The 13,035-nt window shown below is 49.4% G+C and overlaps 6 protein-coding genes across 6 annotated transcripts; 4 read left to right on the forward strand and 2 right to left on the reverse strand.

The window, feature by feature from the left end:
- Nucleotides 1-136: 136 nt before the first annotated feature.
- On the reverse strand, nucleotides 137-1,612 carry N7503_011153 (bifunctional ornithine acetyltransferase/N-acetylglutamate synthase; the record flags this gene model as incomplete). The annotated part of the gene is made up of 2 exons (XM_057070699.1): nucleotides 137-1,064; nucleotides 1,128-1,612. 2 exons carry the CDS (start codon nucleotides 1,610-1,612, stop codon nucleotides 137-139), a joined length of 1,413 nt encoding a protein of 470 aa, XP_056917310.1.
- Nucleotides 1,613-2,394: 782 nt separating this feature from the next.
- N7503_011154 (origin recognition complex subunit 2) lies at nucleotides 2,395-4,077 on the forward strand (the record flags this gene model as incomplete). The annotated part of the gene is made up of 1 exon (XM_057070700.1): nucleotides 2,395-4,077. One exon carries the CDS (start codon nucleotides 2,395-2,397, stop codon nucleotides 4,075-4,077), a length of 1,683 nt encoding a protein of 560 aa, XP_056917311.1.
- A 120-nt stretch (nucleotides 4,078-4,197) lies between these two features.
- Nucleotides 4,198-5,041, reverse strand: N7503_011155 (uncharacterized protein; the record flags this gene model as incomplete). Its single annotated transcript, XM_057070701.1, has 3 exons — nucleotides 4,198-4,418; nucleotides 4,504-4,865; nucleotides 4,963-5,041. 3 exons carry the CDS (start codon nucleotides 5,039-5,041, stop codon nucleotides 4,266-4,268), a joined length of 594 nt encoding a protein of 197 aa, XP_056917312.1. The 3' UTR covers nucleotides 4,198-4,265.
- Nucleotides 5,042-6,241: 1,200 nt separating this feature from the next.
- Nucleotides 6,242-8,865, forward strand: N7503_011156 (uncharacterized protein; the record flags this gene model as incomplete). The annotated part of the gene is made up of 4 exons (XM_057070702.1): nucleotides 6,242-8,155; nucleotides 8,213-8,606; nucleotides 8,682-8,759; nucleotides 8,816-8,865. The coding sequence occupies 4 exons, from the start codon at nucleotides 6,242-6,244 to the stop codon at nucleotides 8,863-8,865; spliced, it is 2,436 nt and encodes an 811-aa protein (XP_056917313.1).
- Nucleotides 8,866-10,159: 1,294 nt separating this feature from the next.
- N7503_011157 (uncharacterized protein) lies at nucleotides 10,160-11,527 on the forward strand (the record flags this gene model as incomplete). The annotated part of the gene is made up of 1 exon (XM_057070703.1): nucleotides 10,160-11,527. The coding sequence occupies one exon, from the start codon at nucleotides 10,160-10,162 to the stop codon at nucleotides 11,525-11,527; it is 1,368 nt and encodes a 455-aa protein (XP_056917314.1).
- Nucleotides 11,528-12,079: 552 nt separating this feature from the next.
- N7503_011158 (CinA family protein) lies at nucleotides 12,080-12,745 on the forward strand (the record flags this gene model as incomplete). Its single annotated transcript, XM_057070704.1, has 4 exons — nucleotides 12,080-12,172; nucleotides 12,223-12,297; nucleotides 12,351-12,541; nucleotides 12,604-12,745. 4 exons carry the CDS (start codon nucleotides 12,080-12,082, stop codon nucleotides 12,743-12,745), a joined length of 501 nt encoding a protein of 166 aa, XP_056917315.1.
- Nucleotides 12,746-13,035: the final 290 nt, after the last annotated feature.

Consider the following 13,035-nt stretch of genomic DNA (forward strand, 5'->3'; position numbering starts at 1 on the left):
TCGTGATGAATTCCGGGCTTATATCAAGTACTTATAAACCCGCCATATGGGTGAGAATCAATCCCTTCCTAGTATTTTTCAAGGTTCATGTCCACAAAATATTCTAACCCGCTAAACATACATACATCTTTACATTTTAGGTTCGGTAATCACCGTTGATGGTGACATACTCGTGGCTGAAATCACAGAACCAGTAGACAGCATCCTCTCCCCCACATCCAGCAGCACCCTTCTCGCCACCACCGAGGTCAATCTCAATCTCCAAGTCCTCGTTTTGCAGGATAGCGCTAGCACGCTCCTCATCCACAGTCTCGGGCTCACCGTTGACCAGCAACTTGAGGATAGGGCTACCATCCACAGGACGGAAGCTGACAGAGGTACGCTCAGGAACAACAACACCATCAGCCACACCCTGAGTGTAACCCACAGCACAGAGAATACGACCCCAATTGGCATCACGGCCGTAAAGCGCAGTCTTGACAAGGGGAGAGCGAGCAATGGTAGAAGCGATCTGGCGCGCGGACTCGTAGTCGGAAGAGTTGCGAACACGGACAGTCACGAACTTGGTGGCACCCTCACCGTCGCGGACGACGAGCTGAGAGAGCTGCTGAGCGAAGTCGGTGAACACAGTCTGCAGGGCCTCGTAGTCGGCGCTGGCCTTTGACGATGGTGCGCGCACGGTCTCGCCGCCAGCGGCGCCGTTAGCGAGAACTGCAATGGTGTCGTTGGTGCTGGTGTCACCGTCGATAGAGATTGAGTTGAAGGAGCGGGAAATGGAGTGCTTGAGAATCGATTGCAGAGCTGCGGGCTCAACAGCGGCATCTGTGCAGAGAACACCGAGCAAGGTTGCCATGTTGGGGTGGATCATACCGGCGCCTTTGGTCATTCCAGCGAGGCGGTAGACGCGGTCTGGGGAGGAGGGAAGAGTGAATTCACGAGAGATTAGCTTTGGGAAGGTATCGGTGGTGCAAATGGCGCGAGCGGTGCTCAACCAAGCATCGTGTGACGAGGCGAGGTTGGCGTAAGCAGTGGGAATGCGGTCCAGGATCTTGCTAATAGGCAATCTGGCGGTTCATGTTAGTATAGAATTCTGGCATAATTCGCAGCTCGCCCTAGAAGAGACATACCGTTGACCGATCACACCGGTGCTCATCACCAAGGAGCTATCCTTCTCAGCTCCACTGCATTCGTCCACGGTTTGACCCATCTTGACAGCATCCTCCAGTCCACCCTTTCCAGTGACAGCGTTGGCGCATCCAGAATTGATAACCACGGCCCGGATACCCTCTCCCTTGCGACTGCTCAATGTCTGTCGGCTCACTTGTACTGGCGCAGCCTGGAACTTGTTCGTGGTGAATACGGCGGCGGCGGAGCATGGCGTCTCAGATGCAATGAGCGCAAGGTCGGGGAATCGGGTGTTTGATGCTTTTACACCAACGTGGGTACCGGAGACTAAAAATCCCTGAGGGTATGTGCCCGAAGTAGGGATGTAGCGCTGCTTGGAGGCCGGAATGGCCATATCCAATGGTGCGGAGTAGCATCGGACCTGGCCCTTGAGCATGCGGGCAAGGGTGCTAACCGCCATTGTGGCGGGTTGAGGCTTGGGAATCATGTGTGGAAGCTCTGAAGTATGTATTTACTTCAAAGAGAAATAGTAAGACCAAAAAAACCTAGGGTTTTGTATGGGTGCGATGAGCCAGAGCTGAATGAGTCAAACAACCTACTGTGGGAACCTTGAAAAGCTACCCGCTCCGAGACCGGGAAGTGATTGAGCGGTATGAGCCCACCACTCTTCAGATAAGACAATATCAATCGCAATCGCCAAAAGATTACACAGGATAAGAAATGGTACAAGAAACCAAAGATATTAGAGAACTGAAAGATCTACAAAGGATTATCTGCGGCGCTCACATGACTTGTATCTCTGTTTTTTGAATTTGTCATATCCATGGAATGAAGTTGATTAATTGGTCGGAGGCTATAAAATATATTTAACAGCTACAAATTGATTGACTACTATAAACCACTCAATTGAAGGTGTTTGGATTAAGATAAATTCCCTCAGCACGCGCTTTAAGCGTAGATAACGCGCCGAGGCGAGGCGGAGCCGGAGAAAACCCACTGCGCGGTTATCAACTCTGATCTTCACAGCTCTCGATCCTTTCAGGTTCGAAAGGAAACCGATCCATCTCAATCGACTAACACATTCCAGCTGCCGATCATTCGCTGCCCTTAATAATCTTCATTGACCACTGAGACAGCCCCTGGGGGTAAAAAAAAGCCAAGACTCCCCTTGCATCGCGTCCCAGTTGTACATTCTCCGGATCTGATGGTATTGTTGATTCCCTCTCCCCTTGGCCTTGCCATCGAGGACTGCAAGCTGACTCGCCCATCATGAAGCGCAAGCTCTCAGATTCCGGTCTGGAAAATGACCAACCCGCAGGCTCGACACCGAAAAGGCCGCGGACCACACAGGTGCAAGCCAATGGCGCCTTGAACGATCTCGCGCCGAACCACTCACCACCGAACGGCGATTCTACCTACGAACATCCTCCAGGTCTATCAACTCCCAAAAAGGCCAATGGAACCGCGCCAACCCCGTTGAAGGAATCCGGGCTGAAGACCCCAACCCATAGAACCAAGGCTCGAAATTTGTTTGCGACTCCGACGAAACCCAAGACTCCCGCCGCTGGGACCCCGGCTCGGCTGAAAATCGCCGATCGGTCTGCGAAGAAGAAGAGCGCCCGGGTATTATTAGAACGAGACGAAGATGCCGACTGGGATGGCTCGGAACAGCTGGCGGAGGAGATTCTCCAGGATGACGAATCTGAAAAGGCTACCGAGCCAGTGACGGAAAGCATTGAGGAAGGGGATGCCGAGAAACCGAAGGGCAAAGACGCGAAGGCTCCTAAGCGCCGAGCAGGTCGACCTAAAGGCGCAAAGAATAAACGGTCACCAACGCCGGAAGGTGAACTGCCTGCACACGAACGCTATTTCTTCCAAAACCGTGCAGGCACTATCAAAACATCCAACACTACTCTGAATAAGGTGCCATTGTTGAACCATGAGGAATACTTCGAAAAGCTGGGGCAATCTGCGGATCCTTGCGCAGAGGAAAAGGAATATTTGCTTTCATTGCACCATCGATCATTTCCGCAATGGAATTTCGAGTTCGAGGAAGGCTTCAACATATGTCTGTTTGGCTACGGATCGAAGCGCAAGCTTGTACAACAATTTGCCGACTGGCTCTACCACCATTCGGCGTCTAAAAACCCGCCCATTGTGATTGTCAATGGGTACACCCCTGGTATCTCGATCCGATCCATCTTTGCAATGATTGCATCGGCACTACTTGGCGATGATCTACCCTCTAAATTGGGTGCGCAGCCAACCGAAGTGTTGGAGCTCGTCCAGTCGGCGCTCAAAAACCGACCAGATAATGAAGGGCCAGTGACTGTCCTGATCAACTCTGTCGACGCTCCACCATTGCGGCGAGCAGCTAATCAAGCTCTACTTGCTCGTCTAGCCGCCACACCACGTATTCGTCTTCTTTTCACCGCAGATACCCCCAATTTCACAGCGATGTGGGATATCAGTCTGCGTGATCAGTTAAATCTTGTCTTCCACGACGGCACTACCTTCACTCCATTCGCTGTCGAATATGATGTTGTGGAAGAAGTGAACTCTCTACTTGGCCGTAAGGGCCAACGTGCCGGCGGCAAGGATGGTGTTGGTTTCGTCCTGAAGAGTCTTCCCGAGAATGCACGCAACCTGTACCGCCTCCTACTCACGGAAGTGATTACTCTGATAGACGATGGCCACCAATCCGATGACGAAGGTGGTGCGAATGGCGGTGACAATACCGATGACAATGGCATCGAATTCCGAGCATTATACCAAAAGGCAACGGAGGAATTCATCGCTTCCTCCGAGATGATGTTCCGCACTTTGCTGAAGGAGTTCCACGATCATCAAATGATCACATCACGCATGGACCCCAGCGGCATGGAAATCCTGGGCGTGCCACTATCTCGCGACGAAATGGAAGGCGTGTTAGAGGATCTGGTGCTCGGATAATCATCCCTACCCGGGAGTGTGGAATAGATCGCAGATGTCATGATACCCCTGTACGAATTATACTATGTACCAACACTTGCATTGGCCGTGTAGTAATATCTAGTGTCTAAAAGCACCTGTAGCCATTAGTTACGGCCGGAGATAGCACCCGGAAACCTGTTTATATGTACATAAATCATGGCACTTTTCTAAAACTGCGCAAACGCCGCCAGTGCCATCATAGTTCCGAAACTCATCTTGAAGGGACGGTGCGAGTTCACAGCCTTCTGCACGTCAACCTTCTTCATAAGCTTCTGGAGGCGCTCTAGAGGAAGAATGTTATATCCCTTGGAGGCAGCCCACTACAAAACCAAATCAAATTAGTCGACAGCCTCAAGAGCTTGCAAGGAGCTTGCAAACAGGAGTTCTGGAAGCACAAAAACCTACCTCAATAAGCACGATACCCATACCAAGTACGACAACCAGTACTCGCGAGAAAGCCCTCAGCCCAACGCCAGCAACAAGGCCCAATACACTTCCCAGACTAACCTGTCGCATATTATCCGGCGACAGGAACGCAGCCTTCGCCTGCTCGGCGATGCCTGTACGACCCTGCTTATTAAGAAGAGGGTCCTCGGGCTTCACAGCCCAGCCAGAGTCGGCATTAGCCTGTGACTCAGGGCGGTAGTAGGGCGCGCTGTATTGGCATTGAATGGGGGCTGCGCGGAAGGGGGAGAGGGGTGGAGAGTTGCGACAGAGAGACCGATGCCGAGGCCTAGACCTAGGCGGACGATTGGAGGAGAGAAGAGCTGGAAGGCCATTTTGGGGGAGATTGAGAGGTGGAGAGGACGATTGAGTTTAATTCGATGTTCTTGAAGGTATATGTTAAGAAAGGGGAGCTTGTACAGTGTTGCTGCTTGGGGTCGTTTAGATGCCGCGTGATGTCATCGGCGGTCACTAGCACCCAGGTGCTTGTGGGGCGCATGGGGATTGGCTACACGATGTTCGGCACAATTGCTCAACGCGACATTGGTGGTATATTCTCCGATGATTCCGCTTAATAAAGCTCTTGGATCACACTTCATTGCAGAGTAAGGTATGAAGAGAGGAAACCGGGAGAAAAAAGCTCTACGCGTTCTTGGAAGACCCTCAGTCCAACGCCGGGAATCGTTTGGAGTCCCGTCAACTGGTAAAGCAGTAGTCAAGGATTCTAGAATTGGCGCGTCCATATTCATACTATGACGACCAGTATATCAAGGCGCGTTGAGAACTGTGAGTTTCACCTGGGCATTTTACTAATAACTAAATGCATTATATGATATGGAGCGTCGCATCAACGACCAGGGTAACTTCTTGGAATCAAAGCAAGTACTTCTCCATATTCACTGTGTTATTGAACAATGCGTTCTGAGTTATGAATACTGCGCTTTACTTCATATCGTTAGCCTGTTCGATTCACAATTCCTGGCCTCCTTGCCACTTTGAAATCCAGCCCCCAACCCCACTGAACGCCAGACCCATGCAAGTACAGTACGTGCACCGAATGGTGTTTTTTGATTCATTACATCTGTTATCTTAGTGGGTCATCCTCGCCAAAACACGGGAACTCGAAACACCATTTAAGCGCCGAACCTCGTCCCCTACAATTCTTTGGCCTCTTTTGGTAGAAATTTTGGCAGATTCAATATGATTAGCGTCTTTCCTAGACATGAGACACACAGCCTCTCAGCACATATGTTTATTTAAAAGCATTTCATTGATGGTCGTTCCGAGCCTATCTATTTGATTCAACTTAGATCTCACGATCCACCTGGGATGTGCCTTTCCAGCAAGAGTTCCCCCAGATTTCAAAGACATGATCGAATGCTCTATCAAATATACACAAACTCACACTATTGTGTTCAATCTTGAAATGAGAGGATTGATTGTTCTACTGTTTGGGTATAGCATCGACGACTACGGTACTGAACTAATGCACGCTAGCTGCGCCTTACAGGGGTCAATATGGGGCTATAATGAGAATATACGTACCCAGACTAGATTAGACAGTCTGGCCCTTCAGCCCATGGTATTTCCAAAGTTGTTTATCTTCGGCGCCCGTCCCAGTCCCGGGCCTGTATGAACTTTTCTCCCTTCTGCAACCCATTTTCTCATTCCAATCTATACCGAAGAGAGCACCAGTAACATGTCCTCACCACTTGACGCAGATGCCATGAATCAGCTTCAATCGGAGCAGTCGGAGCTGCTGGACAAAATTGACGAACTGCGAGCGATAGGCGTTGGAGGTCTTGTGGAGCTGCCTCAAATCATCGTCTGTGGTAATCAGTCCAGTGGTAAGAGCTCTGTACTGGAAGCTATCTCCCGGGTTCGCTTCCCTGCCAAAAGCAATGTCTGCACTCGGTTTGCGACCGAGGTTGTTCTTCGTCGAAGTCCACGGGATAAAATCAGTGTATCCATTGAGCCTGGGAGTTCTAGGACGAATAAGCAGGAGTTGCAGAAGCTTCGAGACTTCACCTCCGGAACCTTTTCCTCCAGTGGAGATCTTCCCACACTAATCGACCTAGCGAAAAAGTGTATGGGACTCTCCAGTGCCGATTCACCCAATTCTGGCTTCAGCGATGATGTGCTCAAAGTTGAAATCTCTGGCCCAGAACAGCCAGACCTAACCCTTGTCGACCTTCCGGGGCTCTACTACTCTCATAGTAGTGAGCAAAGCGAGGAAGGAAGGATGGTAGTTCAGCGGCTGACCGAGAAGTACATGAAAAGCTCTCGGAGTATTATTCTGGCTGTAATCAGCGTGAGGGCCGACTACCATATCCAACGGGTCTTGAATATCGCGCAAACCTTTGACCCAAAATACGAGAGGGCTTTGGGGATCGTCACCCAGCCCGATATTCTCGAAGCTGGATCAGACGAAGAAGAGAATTATCTACAGTACATCAAGAACGAGAAAGTCAAGTTGCAACTTGGGTGGCATGTGTTGCGCAACCGATCTTTTGAGACGCGCAATATCTCCGATAATGAGCGAGATGCCCAAGAAATGGAGTTCTTTGAAAAGGGAAAATGGACGTCCCTCTCTCGGGAGCAAGTTGGAATCGAGAGCTTGAGGCGTCGTCTCAGCAGCATCTTACTCATTCATGTCCGTCGCAACCTTCCCGGTCTCATTGCAGACATACAAGAAAGGATTTCGCAGAACGAGCAGGCACTAGCGAAGATGGGCACATCGCGTGCAACGCTTCATGAGCAACGGCATTTTCTCATCAACATTAGCAGCAGATTTGCGCGTATCACAAACCAGGCCTTGAATGGAGCATATACTGATGAATTTTTCGGTGGTTTCCAAGATCAATCTACAAGCACCGGGGAATTTGCTTTCCGCCGGTTGCGCGCCGTCATTCGCGAGCTCAATGAGCATTTTGCAGAAGCCATGGATGTTCGTGGGAGTCGAGATATAATAGCACAAGACTTTGGAGACAGATTACCTCCCTCTCAGCTTGAGCAGGCGGCATTGAAGCCATACATGGATGGGTGGACACCAAGTTACATTTCCCCGGAGAATCTCGAAAATAAGATCAAAAAGTTGGCCCGCGAAAGCCGAGGACTTGAGCTCCCAGGCAGCCCAAATCCGCTGCTTGTAGGACTTATGTTTCGTCATCAGTGTGAACCCTGGGAGAGCATAGCCAAGTCTCATATTATGAATTCCTGGGACTCGGTCCAGTACTTTATTCAACTGGTGTTGCGAGATATCACGGACGATCATACACGACCTTTGCTCATGAGACACATAATCTCACCGGAGTTGGAGGGGATGAAGGAATCTTTGTTGAACAAGCTCGATGAGTTGACTTCGTACATCAAAAGTGGCCATCCACTACCCGTGGGGAATTCGTTCATTTTTAAAATCAAGGAGTCCAGAGAGAAACGGCAGCTTGATGCTCTTAAGCGGAATCTTGGCTTTCAAAAGCAGTTTCTCTCGAAAGAGGTTCTTGAGAAGACAATCAATGTCAATGACTTGGAGCGAGCTGCATATAAATTGCAGTCTTTCAGTGATCAATATGCTGTGACAGAGATTGTTGCTCAAATGCAGGCATATTATGATGTAAGATAAAACACATCTACCCTCACGACACTAAGAAAACTGGCTAATATTCCATAGACCGCAATTGTGACGTTCATCGACAATGTCGCCATTTTGGCAATCGAAAATTGCCTTCTCCGCCCCTTGGAGCAAATATTCACCGGCCAAACTGTACTTGATCTGGATAATAACAAAATTTGCAAAATTGCAGCTGAGCCGGTAACCACCCAGAGAGATCGTGAACGTCTCACTGGAGAGCTCGAAAAGCTGCGGAAGGGAAGACAAGCATTGAATGCCTTCAGTGCAGATGGGTCATCACTGAGTGCTCCTCCTATATTGGGTACCCAAACATTCTACCCTTCATACGTCAAACGGCGTGTAGCTGATCAGGACACAATTCCACCAGGACAAGCGGCCCCCCAAACTTCAACTCCTGTCTCTCAACCCAAGACAGGCAATGTTCAGTCTGGAGGTGAGCTGCAAGGACTGTTGCGACAAATGCCGAGTATCTTTACATAAATCGCTGATACTGAACAATTCGCGGCAGGGCGCCGTGTTCCTAGTCGAGCTCCGGAATCAAAAACACCGCGATTGGGCCTGTTTTCACAACCTTCATCGACCACTGGTACGTAGCTTTTTGAGGTACGAATAATGCTCTGAGTCACTGATTATGTATTCCAGCGGGCTTGTCGAGTGTCTCTCCCGCCGTCACTTCAAACCAATATAGGTAGGTCATCTAATAAGCCTTCCGCCTCACCCATTGTTTCAACCGGGCAGATTATAGAGCCTTCAGATACTCATGAAGATAAATTCTCCAGCAATTTATTTCAAAACCTACAACCGCCTAGGACTACCGCTTCCAGTGAAGATCTTTCCAGTGAAGATTTTTTTAACCGGTTTTTTGAACAAGGGGGACAATTCGGGGCACAATTCGGGGCACAATTCGGGGGACAACCAGCCACCAGTCTATTTGAAAAAAAGTGTTAACCCGGTTGCCCCGGAGCATGGGACAAGTTTCCCGAGCACCAAAGGAAATGGAAATAGCCAGAAGTAATTCAGAAGGTGCATGGAAGGGCTAGCTCTAATAGTTGTTCGGATTAGGCTCTGGTGAAAAGATGACAATACTTCCGCAACAAATTATTACTAAAGCATTTGCTTCATCTACCCATTCAACAAATGTTCTCCTGACGTTCGTAGCTCCATTACGCTTATACAGCATCTTCTATGCTCTGTGTGTAAATGCCGTATATAGGCCCTGGAGAACATACTGATTAACACTAATTTGGTTAGGAGCTCCGACTCAGGAACTATGCGCGAGGAGACTGTACACGAGGGCAAGTGCCGACGTCGGCATTCAGATCAATGACACTGTCCTAGTCCTGTGATTAACAGGAAGATAACAAAAAATAGCATAGGTCCTCATAGAAACAAACCAATCTATCTATCTCATCTCAAGCAAGCATTTGGGAGGATTAAAAGAAAAAAGGGGGCAAAAAATAGTCGCGCCCGGGATCGAACCGGGAACCTTCTGAGTGATTCAAACACTAGGTGATGTGAATCAGAAATCATGACCATTAGACCACGCGACTCGTATATTTTAATTTCGCCATTATTAGCTACATACAGTCGATAGTGATTGTCCACCTTCGGGCCTCAGCCAAAGACCAACCCAACTTGTGCATTGATCTAAATAGATCCCCGTGTACTCAGTATGGCAAATCCATTCATTGCCAGTATAAGCACGAGAGCTTTATGGGGGAATTATGGGAGTACTAAAGCTGGCGTAATGTATTGAGCATAGCCGCACTGCCACAGAAGGCGGTGCTGGTTAAAAATAAACCCTTCGCGACACTATTGACGTGGAGCAGGTGGAGTTATTCGAAGGCACGGGCACCACATTCCTGCTCTTCACCGCACGGCATCATGGCCCTGCAGGGCTATTTCTGGTCTAGCCTAAAATATTTTCATCCTCCATAGAATCCACTTCACGACCATCCAAGTGGTCAGTCTTATGAGAACCGACCCATGCCTCAAATTTCTAACACACCAGAATCTTTGCTTCCTCGCTCAGATTCCAGGAATCCAGCAACCACATGTAGAGGTATTACGGCCCAAGGCCGACCTTGCCGCCGGGCCTTGGCGTCTTCGCCATCTCCATCTCCAGCATCTTCTCCACGAAAGAGAGGTGCTCAACATGATGTTCCAGACTTGGTCTCTCTGTACTGCTGGCAGCATCAGGACCAAGCTGCATCATCGTCATCCACGATAGTGAATGATAACATTGCACCGGCCAAGCCGAGGACCAGCATTGACACGCTGATGGATCGACTCGGCGTGCTAGAACTCAAAGATGAGAAAAACCAGAAGCGGCGAACCCAGAGCGGGTTTGGTGAAAAGCGCCGGCCTCGCCCGAAGAAGACTTTTTGCTGCTTCGATATTGTGGACGAGAGTGGCGAAGATTATCGCCCGGCTAAACCGGTACAAAAGCCCATGCAGACTCGTCCATCGCAGGCTACGCCTACTTCTCAAAATTCGCATCAAAAAGTATCTTCTGCTGGACGTCCACAAAGCGGGCGTGCCCCTTCATCAGGACAGCGAGTATCCTCCGCTTCACGGCCACAGTTGCGGCCCTCACAGGCCAACCCGAGGAAATCCTCCTCTGCATCGCAAACCCAGTCTCTATTGTCATGGATTCCCACGACACTTTCTCCACAGACAACTTCTTCAGTCCTCACGGAGCTAGCCAAGCCAATCTCCAGTGCTGATGAAGAGGGCTATATCTATATGTTCTGGGTAACGCCCCCAAGTACAACGACGCGCAGCGATACAGGAGCGTCAGTACCAAGAGAAATCGCCTCATCACTGCTCCCAGGACCATCAGGAAGCAACAATCTCCGTCCACCAACCCAGCCTCGCAGTGTAAGCGATGCCATCAATGCCGCGCGAGACATCAACGCTCTTACCACAAACCCAACGTCTACCACGCCAGGCACAATCCGTTTGAAAATTGGACGCACAAGTAACGTGCACCGCCGGATGAACGAATGGACCCGCCAATGCTCCTACGATCTGACCTTGATCCGATACTATCCTTACACGCCATCTTCATCTGCGTCTTCTTCCCCAGCTAGGGTGCCTGTTTCTAAGCAGGCTGGTCGCAGTAATGGTTCAGATACCATTTTGATACCGGGTAGAAAAGTCCCGCATGTGCATCGTGTTGAGCGCTTGATTCATCTCGAGTTGGCGGACATCCGGATGCGTGATCTGGGTCGATGTCCGGAGTGTGGTAAGGAGCATCGGGAGTGGTTTGAAGTTGAAGCTGAGAAGGAGGCGTTGCGGAAGGTAGATGAGTGCGTGCGGCGGTGGATCTCATGGGCTGAATCTGTGAACTGACGCATATATATGGAGTGGTGGGTATGACTTGGACTTTCAGGATTAGTATAATATATACAACCCTATAACATATGACGATTGTAACTTACGCAATTTTTTTCACACCTATGGTGCTGGCATTTCACAACTAAGTACCTGATTCGGTTGGTAATACAGTAGTCCTGATTTGTAATAATCAGGCTATCATGTCCATTACCTGAAACGGAGTGGACTTTATCGCCGGGCATGATCGCATATTCTAACTTCTAATAAGCAATACACTGGGATTATTCTTGTATTAGAGCCCATCCAAATTGACAGCCAGGGGCCTGTGAGCAATTCAGATATATGCATCCATTCTATTTAGTGCGCCCGTAGGATCCAATTCGTAGTCTACCAACTGGGTGTGTCGTGCCCTAAATAAGATGTTTAAATGCTTTTCGCTGAGCCCCCTGGGTATTCGTTTCTTCGCCCGTCACATCACACCGCTTCCGGCAACAGCGCTCCGCTTCGATGATGTAAAATGACCGCCTATGAGATTAACTCTTTCCATCACTTCCAAACATCAATATCATGCCAGCATTACCGTCCAACCTCCAACTGCTTGCACAAGAAGTGTTCGAACTATTAAATGCTCGAGGAGAAACCGTGTCTATTATGGAAACGGTAGGGTTTGCTGACAATTTCCTGCTATGACCTATATGCTTATCATCTAGGCGTCTGGAGGACTCATTTCGGCATCCTTGATATCTCTTCCAGGAGCGTCGGCGATATACAAGGGCGGCCTTACGGTATCCTTTCCCTGTTATTGACCAATGGGGCAGTCAATTACTTACGAACATAGGTTTATACCCTGGAGTCACGCCTTGCCTTTGCTGGCTGGACACCGGCCGACGTCGAGAATTACCGCGGTCCAACGACTAATATTGTGGCCCAGCTGGCTGATCACGTCCGACAATCCCTCAAGTCAACCTACGGTTTGAGCGAAAGTGGAACCGCTGGGCCGACAGGCGGGTCATCCAAGAACCGCACCCCGTAAGTTTGACTTGGGTTCGGAACGAGACAAAGCCTAAGACGGGTAAGCTAACGACCTTCAGTGGTTACGTGGCCGTGGCAGTGTCAACTGCGCAGAGGACGTACACACGTGAGGTTGAAACAGGCGATGACGATCGAGAAAAAAATATGATTGCCTTCGCTATGAATACTTTGGAGCTGCTGAAAGAAGTTTTGCTGGAATGATTTGAAGCTGCACGTTTCGGCTACTATGAATTCTTTAAAGGTAAATTGAGTAGATTCGAGTACATTCAAAGGGTTACTTTTTCACAATATGAACAATGCGCTCCCAGAAAGCCGCACAAAAAGGGATTATTCGCCAACACACGATGCCGTTGGTATCAGACTAATTGCTGGTTCTCCTAAGAGGTTCCAGCTTCTGCTTTTCAAGGAATCTCCGCGTGCGTATGCAAGCAGGTAAGTGAGTCAGCTGACACCCCGGGTGGTACATACGGCTAAATGTCTTAGAGAGCCAG

The sequence above is a fragment of the Penicillium pulvis genome (genome assembly GCF_028828015.1).
Source record: "Penicillium pulvis strain IBT 33274 chromosome Unknown scaffold_8_segment0_segment0, whole genome shotgun sequence".
NCBI lineage: Eukaryota > Fungi > Ascomycota > Eurotiomycetes > Eurotiales > Aspergillaceae > Penicillium > Penicillium pulvis.